General features: G+C 36.8%; 3 protein-coding genes across 22 annotated transcripts in view; 1 reads left to right on the plus strand and 2 right to left on the minus strand.

Annotated features, from left to right (window-relative positions):
• Positions 1-7387, minus strand: part of DNAI7 (dynein axonemal intermediate chain 7) — an 80989-nt gene extending 73602 nt beyond the window's left edge. For 2 of the 12 annotated variants that reach the window (XM_067695932.1, XM_067695934.1), the window contains exons 1-2: positions 7265-7331; positions 4288-4308 (exon numbers count right to left, since the gene is read on the minus strand). Coding sequence is in view for 6 of the 12 variants with exons in the window: in XM_067695939.1 (XP_067552040.1) it covers positions 4288-4308; positions 7245-7247 (24 nt within the window). In the remaining 6 variants the exon portion in view is untranslated. Of the gene's footprint in view, positions 1-4287; positions 4309-7244 lie in introns of all 12 variants that reach the window. The other 10 variants (XR_010932292.1, XM_067695939.1, XM_067695938.1 and 7 more) reach the window with 10 other exon arrangements.
• An 86-nt stretch (positions 7388-7473) lies between these two features.
• On the plus strand, positions 7474-12792 carry ETFRF1 (electron transfer flavoprotein regulatory factor 1). 5 transcript variants are annotated; one of them, XM_067695949.1, is made up of 5 exons: positions 7485-7616; positions 7703-7856; positions 8440-8624; positions 11742-11829; positions 11908-12792. In XM_067695949.1, the coding sequence occupies exons 4-5, from the start codon at positions 11785-11787 to the stop codon at positions 12127-12129; spliced, it is 267 nt and encodes an 88-aa protein (XP_067552050.1). In that variant the 5' UTR covers positions 7485-7616; positions 7703-7856; positions 8440-8624; positions 11742-11784; the 3' UTR covers positions 12130-12792. The 5 variants fall into 5 exon arrangements, with proteins under 5 accessions (XP_067552051.1, XP_067552052.1, XP_067552050.1 ...); XM_067695948.1 differs by lacking the exon at positions 8440-8624; XM_067695950.1 differs by lacking the exons at positions 7703-7856; positions 8440-8624 and having other exon boundaries at positions 7474-7554.
• Positions 12793-13210: 418 nt separating this feature from the next.
• KRAS (KRAS proto-oncogene, GTPase) overlaps positions 13211-17724 on the minus strand; it is a 38707-nt gene continuing 34193 nt past the window's right edge. For 3 of the 5 annotated variants that reach the window (XM_067695946.1, XM_067695945.1, XM_067695942.1), the window contains one exon: positions 17561-17688. Coding sequence is in view for 2 of the 5 variants with exons in the window: in XM_067695944.1 (XP_067552045.1) it covers positions 17572-17688 (117 nt within the window). In the remaining 3 variants the exon portion in view is untranslated. Of the gene's footprint in view, positions 17689-17724 lie in introns of all 5 variants that reach the window. The other 2 variants (XM_067695944.1, XM_067695947.1) reach the window with 1 other exon arrangement.

The following is a 17724-nucleotide window of genomic DNA, read 5'->3' on the forward strand; positions in this document are numbered from 1 at the left end:
GCAGAAGATAGAGAGATAGACCTTTGTTTTGTAAAGCAGAAGCGTACTTGCAAAAGGGGAAGATGTAATAGCAAAAGTGCGGGGCTTCAAGACAGTAGATTTTTTCCAGGAAAGAGTATGTTTTACTTTTAGAAGTAAGTTCACCTTGGTGTAAAGACTTCTGACCTACACTGATGCAACAGTTTCCTAACTGGTCCTCCTACTTCTACTCTTGCTTCCCTACAGAGAATTCTCCACTGACCATTTAAAGATATAAATCAGATCATGTCACTCCTCTGCTTACAACTCTCCCACACTCAGAATAAAACCCAGACGTTTCACCGTGGCCCAGTTGGCTAAGAATTGGCTCCTACTTATCTCCCCCAACCCTTCTGCCCACCCCTCAACCCTCACCATCCCTCCACCTCACATTTTATCTTTCACTTCAACTTTGCTCACTCTATTCTAACCACCAAGGTCATTCCCAACTATGGGTCTTTGCAATAACTGTTTCTTCTGCCTAGAATGCTCATTTCATGCTTTCTCTTCTCAAACTTTAGCTCTTTAATCACCATTATAACATTATACCCTACCCCACATTTCCCACTGACCCCTTTCTTGGTTTTCTGTACATTCAAAGCAATCTGAAATTATATTTTTTCTTCACCTCCCCTCCCCAGAAAGAATGTAAGCTTCATGAAATGAAATCACTCTCTTGAAGAGATATCTGCACCCTCGTGTGCACTGCAACATTATTCACAATAGCCAACACATGAAAACAACCTAAGTGGTGTCTATCCACAGATGAATGAATAAAGAAAATGTGATATATATATATAAAATATAATATTATTGGACAAATTGGAATAATATATATTACATTATTATAATATATAATATAATATTATATATTGAATATATTACATGTTAATACAATATTATATATTATAAATATTATATTATATTATATATATATAATGGAATATTATTCAGTCACAAAAAAAGAAAAAGATCTTATTTGCAACAACACAGATGAACCTGGAGGGCGTTATGCTAAGTTAAATAAGTCAGAGAACAAAAAAATACTGCATGATTTCACTTATACGTGGAGTCTAAAAAAGCCAAACTCATAGAAACAGAGAGTAAATTGGTAATTGCCAGGGGCTGGGAATGGGGGAAATGGAGAGGTGTTGGTCAAAGGGTACAAACTTCCAGTTATTAAAATTAATAAGTTCTGAGGATCTAATGTACAGCATGGTGACTACAGTTAACAATACTGTATTGTATACTTGAAAGTAGCTAAGACAGTTGATCTTAAATGTCCTCAGTACACACGGGTACACACACAAAATGGTAATTACGTGAGTTGATGGATGTATTAACCAACCTTATTTTGGTAATCATTTCACAAAACATACATATGTCAAATCATCACATTGTATACTTTGAAACTTATAATACAATGTTATACATCAATTATATCTTAATAAAGCTGGGAGAAAAAGAATGTAAGTTTCATGAGGACAGGGACTCTGTCTTGCTGCTGTACTCTTATTGCCTAGAATACTGCTACATCAATGAAACAACTTGCAAAGCCTTATATACAAGGATCTTCATTTCTACCTTATTTGTAGTAGTGAAAAATAGGGACAATATAAAAATCATAGATATACTTTCAATGGAATGTGATACAGATGTGAAAAGAAGTGATATAATCTCAATGTGCTGAAACAAAAAAAGGTCCCCAAGACATATTTACTCCATAGAATCTATGATGCCATCAGATGTAAGATGCACATTTAAATTATTGATATTATACCAAAAAAGGAACTGCCCAAGATGTGAATGTAAAAGGAAATGCCTGTATATAGCTGAATAATAGGTAAACACAAATGAACCTACAATACAGAAAGATACAACAAGGAAACTTGCATAGCTCAATCCTGAAAAATGAATAGAACGAAGAAAAAAAAATCCCTGAAAATTTAAACCACAAGTCAGTTAATGTGGATTTGCAGTCTGACTCATACTATTAGTGTGGTCCAAAAACTCTCAGGAAGAGAATTTAGAGTAGTATTAGGTTGGTAGTAAGCCCAAGTGACCGACAGAAGCAAACATCTCTGGAGGAAACAGATGTCAATTCAGGACTACAATGATTGTAAGTTATTATCAACCATAAAACATATCTCAATTTCAGTCATGTTAAAATGTGAGTATACTAGAATTAATAAAATGCAACATCATCAAGTGAAAACTAGAAGGTGCAGAATGCTCCCATTATGTGGGGAGAAAATGTGTGCGTGTGTGTGTGTGTGTGTGTGTACTTTTTAACGATTACAAAATGAAAGGAAAGATTTGCAGTGGTTCTTTTACTCTTGGCTAGGAGGAACTTTTACATTTTTATGCTACTTTAATTTTGTACCATATGTGTTTATTACTTTTTTCCCTTAAAACTTTAAGAAATTAGAAATAAAATACACCTTTCCATGATTTTTTAACCATACTGTAATTCCCTTTACAGGCTCACCTCATCCCCAAACCATAATCTTTAAGAATGGAAATAATTAAAAAGTGAGTAATTTTTTCCTTATGTTTGGTTTCAAATTTCACAGGATGAATCTCACCATTCTTTAAGGGAAACAACAATATGAAGAAAATAATCCAAATGTATTTATTTAGCACCCATACATCCATGGTTAAGTACCAAAGTCATTAGAACAATGACTTTTCAGATTTAAAACAATGCCTCTAAGATTTCACAATCTAAAGCTGAAAATGAATGCCCACACAAACTAATAAACTATTGTAGACAAACATATATATGATTGTAGTCCTCCAGAATACTTCCCCCATAAGAATGTGCCCAGAGTCTTCATAAATTTTGTTCAGTTATTTATATCCACAGTCCCTAAAACAGTATCAGGTTGGTAGTGGGTTCAAGTGACTGAGAAAAGCAAACATAGATGGCACTCAATAGCATTTTTGAAGAAATGTTGAATTGTATAAATATTGAATGCACATTTATATAAGCATTTCTTCTTTTTTTTTTCTGGACGCGCAGGCTCAGCGGCCATGGCTCACGGGCCCAGCCGCTCTGCGGCATGTGGGATCTTCCTGGACCGGGGCACGAACCTGCGACCCTTGCATCGGCAGGTGGACTCTCAACCACTGCGCCACCAGGGAAGCCCAAGCATTTCTTCTTAAATAATCAAGGGCCCAAGTGTTTTAAAGTAGTGGTAGGGTAAATGGCGTTTCACATATTCATTCAACAAATATTGATTGAATTTCTACTGCATGCCAGACTAAATGCTATGGACACAAAAATTAATACGACATGCTCTTGACCATGAACAGCACATGATGATAAATCATTACAATAAATGATAGGCATTATAATTGCGGTATGGACAAATTCATGTGCTATGAGAACACAGAGAGTATAATTGATTCCATAACAGAAAATGGCGGGGAAATTAACAGAGCAGTGACTTATCAGATATGCCTTAATGCTGGCATTCCAAACCTAAATCCCTATTGGACCAGGTAGGTAAATAAAGTAAGGGATTTGGTCATAGTCTGGACGACAGCAAACTGAAGAATTTATGCATTTCTCAAAGGGGTAGCTGCTACTTAGTCTAGCCAACTGTTCCCTTATAGGACTGTAGGTCCAATGTTATCAGGTTTCCAATTTTTCAAGAATAGGTGGAAATCACATTTTTGCATGAAACTACTTTGGCAACTGATTAAAAAAGACCTTTTAGATCAAATGAACCATGTCTATGTTTGCCAGTCAAGAGATAATAATCTCTGCTTTCAGGTATAAATCTACTAAGAAGAGAGAAAAAGTTATTTGAGACACCCCGTAATGAACTTAAATTTTTACAAAGCACAGAAAAATTCAGTACGTGTTACCATGAAATCCATTTAAAGACATATTATCCTAGGGTTCGCTTTTAAGTCACAGAAGGTTTTAGAACTAAATTTTTATGTGTTTATCTGAAATGAAGAAAAGCGTTCCTAATCCAAAATTTTCTAGAGCGCAAGTAATAAAAACACCTCAAATCTAGACACAAGTAAAAATTAAAAGGTATTTTAAAAACTCTTTGTGAAATTAGAACTATCTTTTTATGTCAAATTTGAAATACGTCCTGTTATTGTAAGGGATTATTCCATGATTTAAATAGCATTAATGTCTAAAGACTAAGCTTAGTAAACTCTATAAACTATAAAAACTACTGGAAAACGTTTAAAAATTGTTTGTACAATGTCAGTGCTTTAAAACTATTTTGAGAAATAATTTCCACCTACCTTTTTTTTTGCTTTGGGACCCTAAAAGTTGGAAAAACAAAAGAATTGATAAATTTAAAAAATAATTCAGACATTTAAACAAAACTATCCTGATTACCTAGCATATTAAAATTAGGAGAAGCTGGGTAAAGAGTATAAGGGAACTCTCTGTACCCTCTATGCAACTTTTCTGTAAATCTAAAATCATCTCAAAATGAAAAAGTTTTTTTAGAAAAGAATTCAGACAAAACTACAAGCAAGTCTAGGAAAGACTAAGATAGTTCACCCACTGAAGCATCTTTTGTAAGTAGATTTTACACTCATTCTTACGACGATCAATGATCCATGTTTCATGAAATGCCCGATCACAAAACAGAGCACCAGTCGAGAAGGCACTAGTTTAAAGGATTCTAAAGAAGAAGAAATCACTGACATTAGTGTTGGTACTAATGTCAAGCTTGAAAGTGTGGGAATGATCTCATGTTATAAAGAAACAATCTTTCTGTAAAGTTAGATTGCTGATTTTATAGAAAGAGAACCCGTCATTTAAAACAGGCAAAACTATGACAAAATGATTCTATTCAGCAATGTGTCCTAAAGCAGATCTATGCTTTTTTGGATTTTGGAAAGTACAGTATTTCAATCAATATTTACAAGTACTTTTTAGTAACAGTACTTGTAATCTCCTGATTTGCCCCACGTGTTCATTAGATTTCTGGTAAGGAATTTGTAGGGGATCACGTGACTTTAAGACCACACACTTTCCACATTTGACGACTTGTACAGGAGAAGTTAGTAGTTCAAGCCATAAGGTTATCAGTGTATAAAATATAAATGTTAAAACTGACACAAAGCAGTAGCTTATATCTTCTTGAAAAGTGCATATATTTCACTAATTTGCTCAGCAGGTATTTATTAATGATTTACACTCAAAGTACTCTGAGATGCTGGAGATGATATGAATAATAATGGAGACCTGGCTCTCATAACTTTTATAAATGTGTTTTATTTTTTATCATATTTGCTATCAATTAATAGTTAACATGCTTCCATCTTGAAATAACTACTATACAGCAGAATAGCTAAACAGCATTGGCCCTGTTCCCAAGTAGCCACATTTTAAAGGTGGGGGAATTGTCATCTCTCACCAGTGCTTTTAATGTGACACAGGTTGAGTTTACGTACATATCCTCACCCATCCTGCAAATCATAGGAGCATCATGTAGTAGAGAAGTTCTCAAAGTTACGAGGGCATAAGAATCACCTAGGATGCTTGTTAAAATGCATATTCCTGGGCTAAAAGTGTACACACTCACTTCTCTCTCCCCATTGTAATTCAGTTCACGTTATTGGTTGAATTGTGCCCCCTCAAAATTCATACATTAAAGTCCTATCTCCCAGTATCTCTGAATTTTACCTTATTTGGAAAGAGGGTCCTTGCTGATGTAGTTAAATTAAGATGAGGTCATACTGGAATAGGGTGGATCTCTGATCCAACATGACTGGCGTCCTTGTTAAAAAAGGGGAAATTTGGACACAGATACACACACAGGGAGAACGCCAGTGAAGAATGAGGTAATGCTGCCACAAGCCAAGAAGTACCGGAAGCTGGCACCTGCAGGGGGAGCATAACCCTGACAACACCTTGAACTTGGACTTCCAGCCTCTAGAACTGTGAAACCGTTAAGTCTATTGTTTAAGCCAGTTAGCTTGTGGTATGTTGTTATTTGGCAGCCTTAGGAAACTAATAATGTAGATCTGGTGTCCAGTCTGTTCCTGGAATTTGCATTTTAACTGGTATTCCAGGTTTATTAGAGGCAAATTTTCCAGAAACCACATTTTGAGAAAGATTCCTAGAGGGATCTAAGAACAAGAAACTTATGTACCGATTGGAAGATAATAAATAGGTGCTTATTGTTCCCTTAAGTTATCAGCAGTTTTCAGTCCACTTAAAATCCATTTACTTTCTATTCTCCCTGACATGAATGCTCTCCATGCCCTATTTCTTCTCATCACTTCTGGTAAATTCATAATCATACTTTAAAACACAGCTTGAAAAGCACTGCTCTTCTCTTCCTGTTCCCGTCCCCTCTCCTGCCCCAATTTCAACATTTCCAACTTTGCGTTACTCCATTGTAGTCACTTCAATTATTACAGTTATAAAACTGTATTGTAATTAATTTGCTAAGTCTGTCTTCCATACCAGGGAGAGATGGTAATTTTCACCTTTGTGTCCTTGGCTTCAGCCTAGTGCCAAGCACAAAGAACATGCTCCATATTTTCCCTTAATCAACGAATTAAATAATTAATTACATTTTCCACTTCCTCTGGTTTTAATCATAGAAGAAGACAGAAATCACATTTAAGAAAATGGGAAATGAGAACATCTTACAGCTACATGTTGGCCTGTGTTCTTGGAGAAGGCATGACAGCTGAGGAGTGCAGAAAAACAAAACAAGAAGCTTTATCATACTTAATAAACACAGGACAGGTTGCATACCCTGAATTACGAAACAATCCAAATTTCCACAAAAGACCACACAAAATAACTTGTGAAAGCAGAGTAAATTGATAAAGCTTTCATTAATTGATAAGGAGGCAAAAAAACACTTCCGCCAAGCTGCAATAAAATAGCAATTTCATGGGAATGTCTATCACTATTGGAAGTTACTAAATTGAGACCGATATTTAAATTTAGCAAGAGGTCGAGATTTTAAGACATAATCTGACCGCACTGATCATTCCCCGTTTGCAGAAACTGGTTTTTACTCCCACCTGTCCGCCGGAGCCTGGACAGAAGGCCACAGATCTGGGGAAGGTCCTTCCCCCCCACCCCCCACCCCAAGGGTATGGGCTCTTTCCTAAACCGACTCGCTCCCCTCTGGTAAAATATGACAGGCTCTTGTTACATCATTTAACACGGTGCAGGAGAATCAATGCTCGCCCCTTCACCCAGCTCCCCCACTTTCCCTGCTCACCATGCTGAGACAGACACTACCACCGTAGTCGGCCAAGTCGGAGCTCAGGGTTGTGAGGACAAACGCTCCCAGGTTGTGAGGACAAACGCTCGCGGGTTGTCAGGACGACAAGCCCCTCCCACTGGCGCCAAGGCGGGAGCGGAGATCCGAGCGTCTCGGTCCGCGCAGTCGCACTGGGGTTCTTCCGGACGGCGCCCCGCCCCCTTCCCTGACAGGTTGCCCCACCCACCTCCGCCGCCCCGCCTCGGTCGACTGCCGCAGGAGTCGGAGCGTGAGGAGGCTTTTACGGCTGCCGCGTGCCGGAAAGTGCGTGAGTGCTGGGCCCGAGCGTTATATTCTGTTTTCCGAATCCTGAGGTCTGGAGGCGGTGAAGTATGCCCTGGGCGAGGACCAGCGGGTGTGGGAAAGGGTTTCTGCGCGTCTTCCGACGTTGACAGTCCCTCTCCCTATTTCCCTAGAGTAGCTGGGACGAATCTTTCTGTGCGGTTTCGAGAAGGAAGGGGGCCGCCGGCTACGCGACTGGGTCGAGTGACTGACACCGGCTCGGCTGCCTGGGCCGCCACCGCTTAGACCAGCGTGGGGCGGGGCTCCATTGGCAGTTTAGAAAAAGAGGTAAATAAATTGGCTCCCAGAGGGTTGTTTATTTCGAAATTAATAACCTTCGGATTCTTCTCCCTGCACCTGGTTCTGTTTACTTCCTGGGCACGCAAGGTATATGCCGTTTTTCCTTAGAGGCGCTCTAAACAAGAACTGGAAATGATTTGAAGCAGTTCCTGGGTAAAGTATTGCTTACAGGTGGCGGTCTCTGAGACCCAGCAAGACTCGCTAAATTATGTGCCCAGGGTCAAGGTCACAGATTAACTGTACCAACCAGTAGCACAACCCTTCGAATGTCAGTCTCCCCGCATGAAACTCTGGCAATTTAGACCAACAGGAAAACTAGAAGAAATTAAGAGATTGAGAAATTAAGGTCCTTCCAAAGCCTGTCTGAATTCTCTGTGATTTTACATCTAAACCCTGTTTTAGCCTGACAAGACATGAAATGCTTTCAAATTATTGCCACCATTTCTCATCTCTGAATTCTCATTTTATAATGCGCTGTCCCTTGCACTTTCATTGACTAAAGGTATTATTAGTAAATCAGTATTACTGACTGAGCTGGTCTTTGTGGGTTAAAGTGTTATTCTCCCCACAGAAATCCAAACTGTGTCATAGCTATGACACCTCGCCTCCACATCCCTGGTAGCAAGATTAAAACGTCTTAACGTCGACTTCATATAGAGTTCTGAAGCTGTGTGGTGTGGAACTAAGCTTTTGTTTTAGTTTTTCAACGAAGGTACTAATATTTATGATACAAAAGCTCAGTCGATTCTGATGCGGGTAAGGAGGTGTGATGGTAATCACAAACAACTGTAAAATGGTGGGCTTCTAGAGGAGAGACTTGCTCAAGTTCTCATTCCACCAGCTTCCCTCCTAGGGAGAAGGATTTGCTGTGGATGTGTTAAAACAGGCTGGACTGTGTTCTGGGGGGCCACTGTGCTGTGAGATTATACCAGTGAGCTTGTTTAGTTCTTCTCTACTACTTCTCTTACAAGCTGCGGAAGAAGGCCCAGTTCCTGTTCTCTTTGTTACCTTCAGACAGGTGTAGTACCTCCCCCGTATGAACATACACAGCCATCGCCTTTCAACTCACTTTTATAATCTGGCTTCTAGGTAGGCCTAGACCAAGCAGTATACAAGCTTTTTGGGGCAAGCGCTCTTGCCACCTACCTCTTGGATTATGTATTCTTTGGTGCTGCAAGTGTATTGGGATACATTTTTGTGTGAAGCTTTTTAGGCTTAACTACTTTGGGGAAATGTGCTTCATCTGTTTGAGTCAAGTCAGAACTTCATGGAGAACAGTGACTAATAACAGTTCTAGACACCATAACCCCTAGTTAAATGACTTAACCCAGAACTGGAGTTAGTTACGTCTTACCTCCTTGGCCCACAAGTCATTGGGAAAGAGCTATCAGTATGGATTGTATGCCCATCCCCATCCAGATTCTCAGGAAGATGGGGGACTTCTCTCAGTCGCTAACTCGTTTGGCTCTCTACAAAGAACAGTAACCTCCATGACTTCATGCAGGGTTAAGGAACAGCCCCAGGTCCCTGCTGCATTTAAATTGTTCACCAATACTGAACCCAAGGAAACCTATTTCTCCCAAAGGCTAAAATAAACTGAAATGCCTGAAGGTCAGCATGCAATAACAAACTTCCTTAACTCATAAAGTAACATATCAAAGAATGGGACAAGCTTACCTTAGTCACAGCAGCTACTTTTTTGCTGGGCAGGTCCTTTATTATATATAATTTGTAAAGAGGGCAACAGCTAAAGAGGATGATTTAAGCCACATTTCTAAACAGTTTTACAAATTACAAATTGTGAATTAAATAGAGCTATGCTCTTTGCCAGGAATTAAACAGCTTATAATTTGCAATTTTAAATTACATCGAATGTAGATTTAATTTACAATTATTTTAAAAGCACAAGGTTCTTAAGAGTCATCATTCTTCAGTAAGATTAAAACACATGAAAAATGGCTCTCAGCAAAAAAAAAAAAAAAAGTTTTAAAAATGAAATTCGGTGTTGATGTACCCGGTTAAATACACTCATCTAATTTCACTCCCTTCCAAAACCATTAAATCTTCAGTAAACCAATTTAAAAATAAAAGAAAAATAGAAGAGGAGATGACAACAGTAAAACTTCAGAAGCTGCAAAACAGATGAATGTGACCTAGCACACTAGAAAAGCCCAGTTTATACTGCATATTGCTCAAAAGGCACTGGAACAGGGCCACTGTAATTGGAAATGAAGAATGAAGTAAATCAGAGAGGATGAAGTGAAAGCTTTTTGAAAACCACCCCTAAGTGTCTGACCCCTCACTCCCACAGAAGACTGGAGGTTTTATTTCTGGACAAAATAATACTAGTCTCTGGAGTGGGGTGTCCTCAGGCATACTAAGTATACCAAAACCACACTGGAAGCAGATTAGGTGAGTTTGGGTATACATAATGCTGAATGCAAGGCCCTGGTTCCTCTTCTGCTTCTTAATGTTACATTAGCAAATGCTCAGAAGATTGGAAGACTTTTCTCTGGGGAATCTGACCAGCTGAGGAGAACCATCTAAGATACTAACATCAGAGGTTCCCCGATAAAGGGTCCACTCAGATCACCCTAAGTAAAGCCCAAAGTCCCTAAGCTGCAACCATGTATGCAGATCTTCTGAAGTTTTTTTTGTCCTTTCATTTGTAGGAGCAGATTGAAAAGGACTACCTTTTCTGTAGGAAAGCTCAGAAGTGATAACAGACAAAAGCAGAAAAATAGCAATTTGGAGGAAAACAAGAAAGCTAATATTAATAAACTCAGAAAAATTGCTCTGCTACGTTGTATGCTTGTAATGTGAGCTAACTCATAAATTGTTAGTAAACAGGAGAAGTATACAAGTATTAACATGGAAATAATGTTGGCTCCTATGTGATTTTTTTTCCCTAAGAAAGAGGAGCCAGAGAAGCAGATTTATAAACTTCAGCAAGAAAAGGTCTTCACTTAGTTGCTGTACTGGCAGCAGGAGCCTTTCAAGTATGTTTGTAAAACAATTTAAAAAGTGCTCACCCCCAGGGCTCCCTCCTCAGAGAGGTATACCCTGTTTTTTGCAACTGTTGTCCTGGTTACAGTTGAATCACCTATCCTGACCACTGATTGGCCGTCCCAAGTATTGGGAATTATTTTCTGGTGAGGCTGTCATGGTGCCTTTACAGAGCTGCCTCTCCCTAGCAGCACGAACCAAGTACACATAAAGAAGCTTATCTGTCCCACTGGATGTCGCCGGCTCCTCGTGTAGCCCCTTATGGGTTGTTCACTTGGCCTCTTCACCACCGATCTTACTGCCCATCTCCTGTTAGTTGTGAACCTGCTTGACCCTCACACCCAGTTTTGCCTCTTTAGCCTTTCTTAGGAGGGCACTCTTGATTTGATCAGGCCTCTTCCCAGTGTCCTGTTTTAGCCTTGCCTTGAAAGCAGGGTAAAGGCAATTCTCCTTCTGACAAGAAAACTGAGGCTCAGAAAGGTTAAGTAACCTGTACAACACTATGCAGCTGGGATTCAAATCTAGTTCTACCTAATTCATTCCACTCTGGTATACAAGGAGGTACACCTACATATCCAGCTTTGCCAATCCATTTTCTGTAGTTGTCCTGTTTCCTTCATAGAACTTACCACAATTCATAATATTGTTTGTAGTATACCCCTCTGGAGATGTTAGTTCTGTGAGAGCAGGTATCTCATCTGACGCATTCATAGCTACATCTCAGTGCATGGAACATAAAAGTGCTTAATAAATATTTATTGAATGAAAAGAAAGGGTACCATTTTACCAATGTGTAAAATCCTTTTTCTTTGATTCTTTTTTAAGACTACAATGCAGTTATTTGTAAAAATTTTTCTTTTTCTTTAGGTACATTAAATGTAAAAGTGAATACTTTCCATGATACGTGCAAATGGCCAGTTCTTTAAGAGGAGAAGTACTGAATCTTTATAAAAATGTAAGTAATTATGTTGCCAATTTTATAAATGTTATATGACATAGATTGTTTAGAAATATATAATCTTTCTTTTTTAAGCTGCTGTATCTTGGACGAGACTATCCAAAAGGAGCAGACTATTTTAAAAGGCGTCTGAAGAGTGTTTTCCTTAAAAACAAAGATGTGAAGGACCCAGAGAAGATCAAAGAACTTATTGAACAAGGCCAATTTGTAATGAAAGAACTAGAAGCATTATACTTCCTTAAGAAATATAGAGCTATGAAACAACGCTATTACTCAGACACCAACAAAACTAACTGATCACTATTACTATAATTTGAAAATCAGTGCCAGCTGTTTATGTATACCAGCTACTACAAAAATAATTCTAAAATGTCAAGGTAATACATTTTGTTAAAAATACTTTACTGAACTAAAATAGGTTTCCACTTCTGTTCAAACTGAGAGCTTTATCAGCAACCTTTATGCTCAATTTTTATACTAAAATAGCAATTTAACTATGTGATGCTGCCAACTACCAATTAAAAATTGATGAGCACCCAATTTTGAATGAAAATATAATGTACTTAATTTTTGCCAATTCTTAGCCCATCTCTGCATTTTACTGAAAAAAGAATGCCGTTTAATGCACATTTAAGTAAGCAAAATAATTTCTTGCAAGTTTATTGCCCTTAACTTTTGAAGGAGTTCCTTATTTTTGACCCCATTTGGTACATTAACAGCACAGAGTCAAGGTTCACTGCAAAAGAATGATTTAAGTGCAGTTAGTAGAAGTAATAAGTATAGAGTAAGATTACTTCTGAACTCGAAACAGCCTGCCAGCAACTGGCATCACATATATATACCTATCTAATTATTTCCATTATTAATTTTTGCCACTGGCTGCCTTTGGGCCTTAAAACAAATCACCCGTTGTGTATCAATTACCTTCTTCAATAAAAAGTAATAAGTAATGTTATTCTATTCTTTTGTCATAAAGGCAGATTTGTTTTGCATCCACTTCTAAACGAGTTAACATGGCACAGGACCTAAACCTAACGTGGTTTCAAGCAAACACTTAAACCTTTACATAATTTTCACAGCACCTTTCATAAAGAATATATCCAACTTACAAGCTGCAAAAAAAGATTTACTAATATACTATAGCGTCTGTGGCTTATAAACTACCCCATATCAATTATGGGGCTAATGTTTCAAATTTCCATCAAGAAGTACACACTACTGGGAATTCCCTGGCGGTCCAGTGGTTAGGACTTGGCACTTTCACTGCTGTGGGCCCAGGTTTGATCCCTGGTCGGGGAACTAAGATCCAAAAGCTGTGCGGCACGGCCAAAAAATAAATAAATAAATAATTAAAAATTAAAAAAAAGAGTACAAACTATGATAGTCACCATAACTATTTTTATTACATTACAATAATTAGGAGCAGTACAGTTCATGACAAAAATATTACAAATTTCAGATCACTTCACAGCACATACTCCTATAAACATTTAAAAGTTAATTTTAATTAAAAGAGTGGTCATTTTTAAATTTAATGTTTGATATGACCAACATTCCTAGGTCAGCGCAACCAAACGATGGAAAACAACTGGATCACACTGCATATGTCCCACAAAAAAAAAAAGCACAATGTACAAAATGTGCATGTTTCAGTTTACACTATACAAAAATAGTTAAAATACATTCCAGGTAAACATGTTACATTAAGAAATAGTACTAGTAAGAAATTGGCACTCAAAGGAAAAATGCAAAAGTATTTTCAACAGGAAAACACAAGACAGTGGAATTGGAAATTTTTGGATAAAACATTACATAACCCATTTAGCTCTCTATAGGGCAGGGGACCTTCTGTAATTGACACTTCTGTAGGTAATAACTTTGTTTTTCCTAAATTCATCTAAAAATTGCCTATTATCATCCCAAACAGGCACTTAAAACTATTAAACTAAAACAAGTGTTACTAGTTACAACTCTTTTTAAAGAACTGATGTGAATGTATCTTTAGAAAGAAAGAAATTTCATTTTCTGAAGGAATTTACAGCTGTTCAATTTATGCTGTTCAATTTCTCAATGCAGATTTCATGCTACCCAATATCAACACCAAAGTTATTAAATATAAGTTCAGCTTTAAAATAACTAATGGGTTGTTAAAAATCATTAATACATAATCATCAAGAAATTATTACTTTTTGGCAAATGGAAATGGCAGATAATTCTTACTGCCTACAAAAAAACCTAAATGTGTATATATTGTTTAGAAAAAATGGATAGAAGAAAAAAAAATCACTGGAATACAAATGAGATGAACTTGTGCAAACTGCAACTTAACATGCCTCACAAAGTTTCTACATATTTTAGGACAAAATTGTGCAATGGTGGCTAAGATTTTGATAACCTATAAAAGTTAGGTTCTAATTCCTATGCAGTGTGACTCAGTTAAAATGGAACCTAGAATTCCTAATTGGAGATATTCACTCGAATTTTACTACATACTTCTGCTACATTCTTCCATAAACATGTTAATGTCTAAACCTATGTAATTTAGCAATTTTTTTCAACTTCAACAAGGATTTTTATCTTTAAGGCGATAATAATTAGATAACATTTGTTATTTCTAGGATTATCTCTCCCCTTTTAAAATCTCTACAAAAACATTTTATTAAACCATTCAAAATTCACATAATAAAGGATAATTACCACTGCCATAAAAAAATTGCCCAGCTACATCAAAAATTCAAGAGTCCTAAAAATCCCCTCAGTTATACACTGCAATTCCTGAAGTATGGCCATTTCTTTCTCTTGTGTGGAAACAAGAGGAGGTACTATATAAGTGTAAACACCCTAACTAGATAATGTTCCATAAACTTGTAGTTTAGTACAGCATCTCAGAAATCATATTGATTTTTACATAGAAGTTTCCTTTTCTGTGAATTAGGTCTGGCATCTGTTTATTTTTACCCAGATAAACAACTATTTTAGAATTCAATGTTTAATTTTTAAAGTCTATTTTACTTACTTATACAAAGAGACCATACTACACACAAGGGAATTTTAACATTATCTGACATACAATTTAATTGGTACTATAATTGTCCCAATAGAATCACATCATTATGTCAAATAAAAAACAATATTCAAATTTTACTCCTTTAAAACAATGAAGTAAACTAATTTAATTTTAAAAAGTAGCTTGATTAAACAGTTACATTGGAATCAGAGCAAAACAATTATTTCAGAACTGGAAGAAACTTAGCTTAGAGACCAAATCACTTCTTTGCAAAACTACAATATGCATTATATCTGGGTCATGTACCAGATGCCTCACTAAAATATAGACTGTTCTAGAATATAAGCACTACCTAAGGACAGGGATTATGTCCCTTGTCTGAGGATACTCTAATATCCCCAGTGCCTTGTGTAGTGCCTGGCATCTAGAAGGCACTCAAATGTTTGTTGAATAAATGAATTCTGCTAAAGAGTAAGATTTATGAATAAATTTTAAAGTATCTTTCATTGCAAAATTTTAGCTTTTAAAACAATGGAATGTATCATTAGCAGGGCTAGTCCTCGTTGTAGATTACATAAGGAATTCTTTCAGCACTACCTTTGTTAAATTCTCATTCCACTGGATAGGGATCTGACTCCTCATAGCAGGTATGAAAATTCCTACTTTGTCCCTGATGGACCAGGCAGCAAAGAGATGATGTTCAAAGGATCAAGATTAAATTGCTACAGCCACCACCTGAAAATTAACTCTTAGGTCAAATTCCATTATAGCATCTGTCGGATTATGCTGAGCCTGAGGAAGTAAGATGTAGGGCATTTTGATGTGACTTGATGGGAAGCCTTCATGGAGATATCCAAAGCAGCAATAAATCTTTGAGGTTAGGGGAATGAGAAGTATTAAAAGAGAAAACATCAAGTCATGGGGCATGTAGAAGGGTAGGCAGGCAAGATGACACTAATATGGGAGAAGTCCTGAAAGCGGAGAACGGATATTCAGAAATAAACTTCACCTCTTGCACAATTTTGCCTAAGACTGGCACTGAAGATGATAACACAGGTAAAAAGTTACAGATTGTGCTGAGACTGACAAATAGGTATATCCTTATGTAAACTGAATGTAAATCACATAGTTATAATGCTAGATACAGCCTTTGAGATGACTTCTTTTAACATGAAGAAATGGATAGTAAGTGATTTGCCTAAAATTGGAGTTATGAAAGACACATAACTAGAAACTAAGTCACCTTCCTCCTTGTCCAGTGATATTTTCACCTCAACACACCATCTCAGTTCAAATATTTTAAAATAAGTTAACATTTTAAATGCATTGAAAGAATCATTTTAACATTAATTTATCTATTTTATAAGCATTAGATATTCTTAATTATGGACCAGACTTGTAAAGTGTTACTTTAGCCAGTGTTAAGAGAACTAGCCAATACTCAAGATTTTGAAACTTTTTCATTTTGTTTTAAAAAAATTAAAATCTTGCCACCCCACCCTAAAACCTCATTTAAAAATAATGTTTTTTTAAAGTTTCGTTTCGTTTTAACAAAAGTGACGTTCCTGAGTAGGACTACCACATAGTGAGAATGTACCCTGCTGAGCTATCCAAACTCTCTCCCAGTCCCCATTTTTGACCAGCCAAGGCATGACAACATTGGAAGACCATAGGGATGCAGTCCATACTGTGAAACTCTCAGTGAAGCTCAAAGCTCACACAAGGCCTGGCCTTTCCACCTTGGTCTCCGTAACACCTACTAAGCTAACTGGACCAAATAATTTTTAACATCATTACCAGTAGAATTAAAACTACTTTCAAAGACTGAAGTTCAAGAAAAGATTTATGCTAAGAAAGAGCAGTCTGACACGGGGAGACTATATTTAATTCCTATGAGAATTTTTGTAATTCAATACATGTTAAATTTTTTTCAATTATTACAAAAGTTTAGTAGCATGTAAATATAGCCCCAAAATGGTTGTTTATAATCCTCATTACATTCTGGGTTTGCCTTAACAGGAAAAGCTATTCAGAGTATTATAGGAATTCACCTAATGTAGAAAGTAAATGGCCTTTTAATATTCCATTGCCTTGTATTTTTTTCAATTTTTTCCCTTTTTATAGAAAAAATATAATATTTGGGGGAACGTGACCGTTGACAAATAGCAGTGGAAAGAAGGAGAAAACCTTTGTGAACAGTGTACCTTTACATTCTTTAAGGGTAACTGAAACTACAGGACATGAAACCTACAAGATGAATCTACAGGAAGCTCATAAATTTGTGTTCCCTCAATGCTTCAGTAAAACCAATCGTGAAATCTCAACTGAAGTTATAATTAGTAATTAATCCATGTATATGATTGATAAAACACAGAATAGGGATGATTTGAAAGGCTCATTAATTTGCTTCACACTCAAGTTCACAATTGGTAAGAAAAATAGGAAGTAATCAACTGCATGCACCAAAAACCCCAGGACAGAAATCTCAGGTGTTCAGTTTCTTTTTCACAGGCATTGCTAGTTCAAAAACCAAAACTCAGGGAATACTGGCACTTAGAGGAAAAAAGTTTCCACTGTCATTTTAAAATAAGCATTCAAGATAAAAGCTAACAGTATGGATGGAGCAGAAAGACAATTAGGTAATGCTAAAACAAATGCTAATAATTTAGTGTAATGTACAAAAATTACCACTTTTACTTAAGTACGCCTTAAGAAAAAAGTACAAATTGTATTTACATAATTATACACTTTGTCTTTGACTTCTTTTTCTTCTTTTTACCTTCTTTGCTCATCTTTTCTTTATGTTTTCGAATTTCTCGAACTAATGTATAGAAGGCATCGTCAACGCCCTGAAACACATAAGTATTAAAACGTGAATATATATG

The sequence above is a fragment of the Pseudorca crassidens genome, chromosome 11 (assembly GCF_039906515.1).
Source record: "Pseudorca crassidens isolate mPseCra1 chromosome 11, mPseCra1.hap1, whole genome shotgun sequence".
NCBI lineage: Eukaryota > Metazoa > Chordata > Mammalia > Artiodactyla > Delphinidae > Pseudorca > Pseudorca crassidens.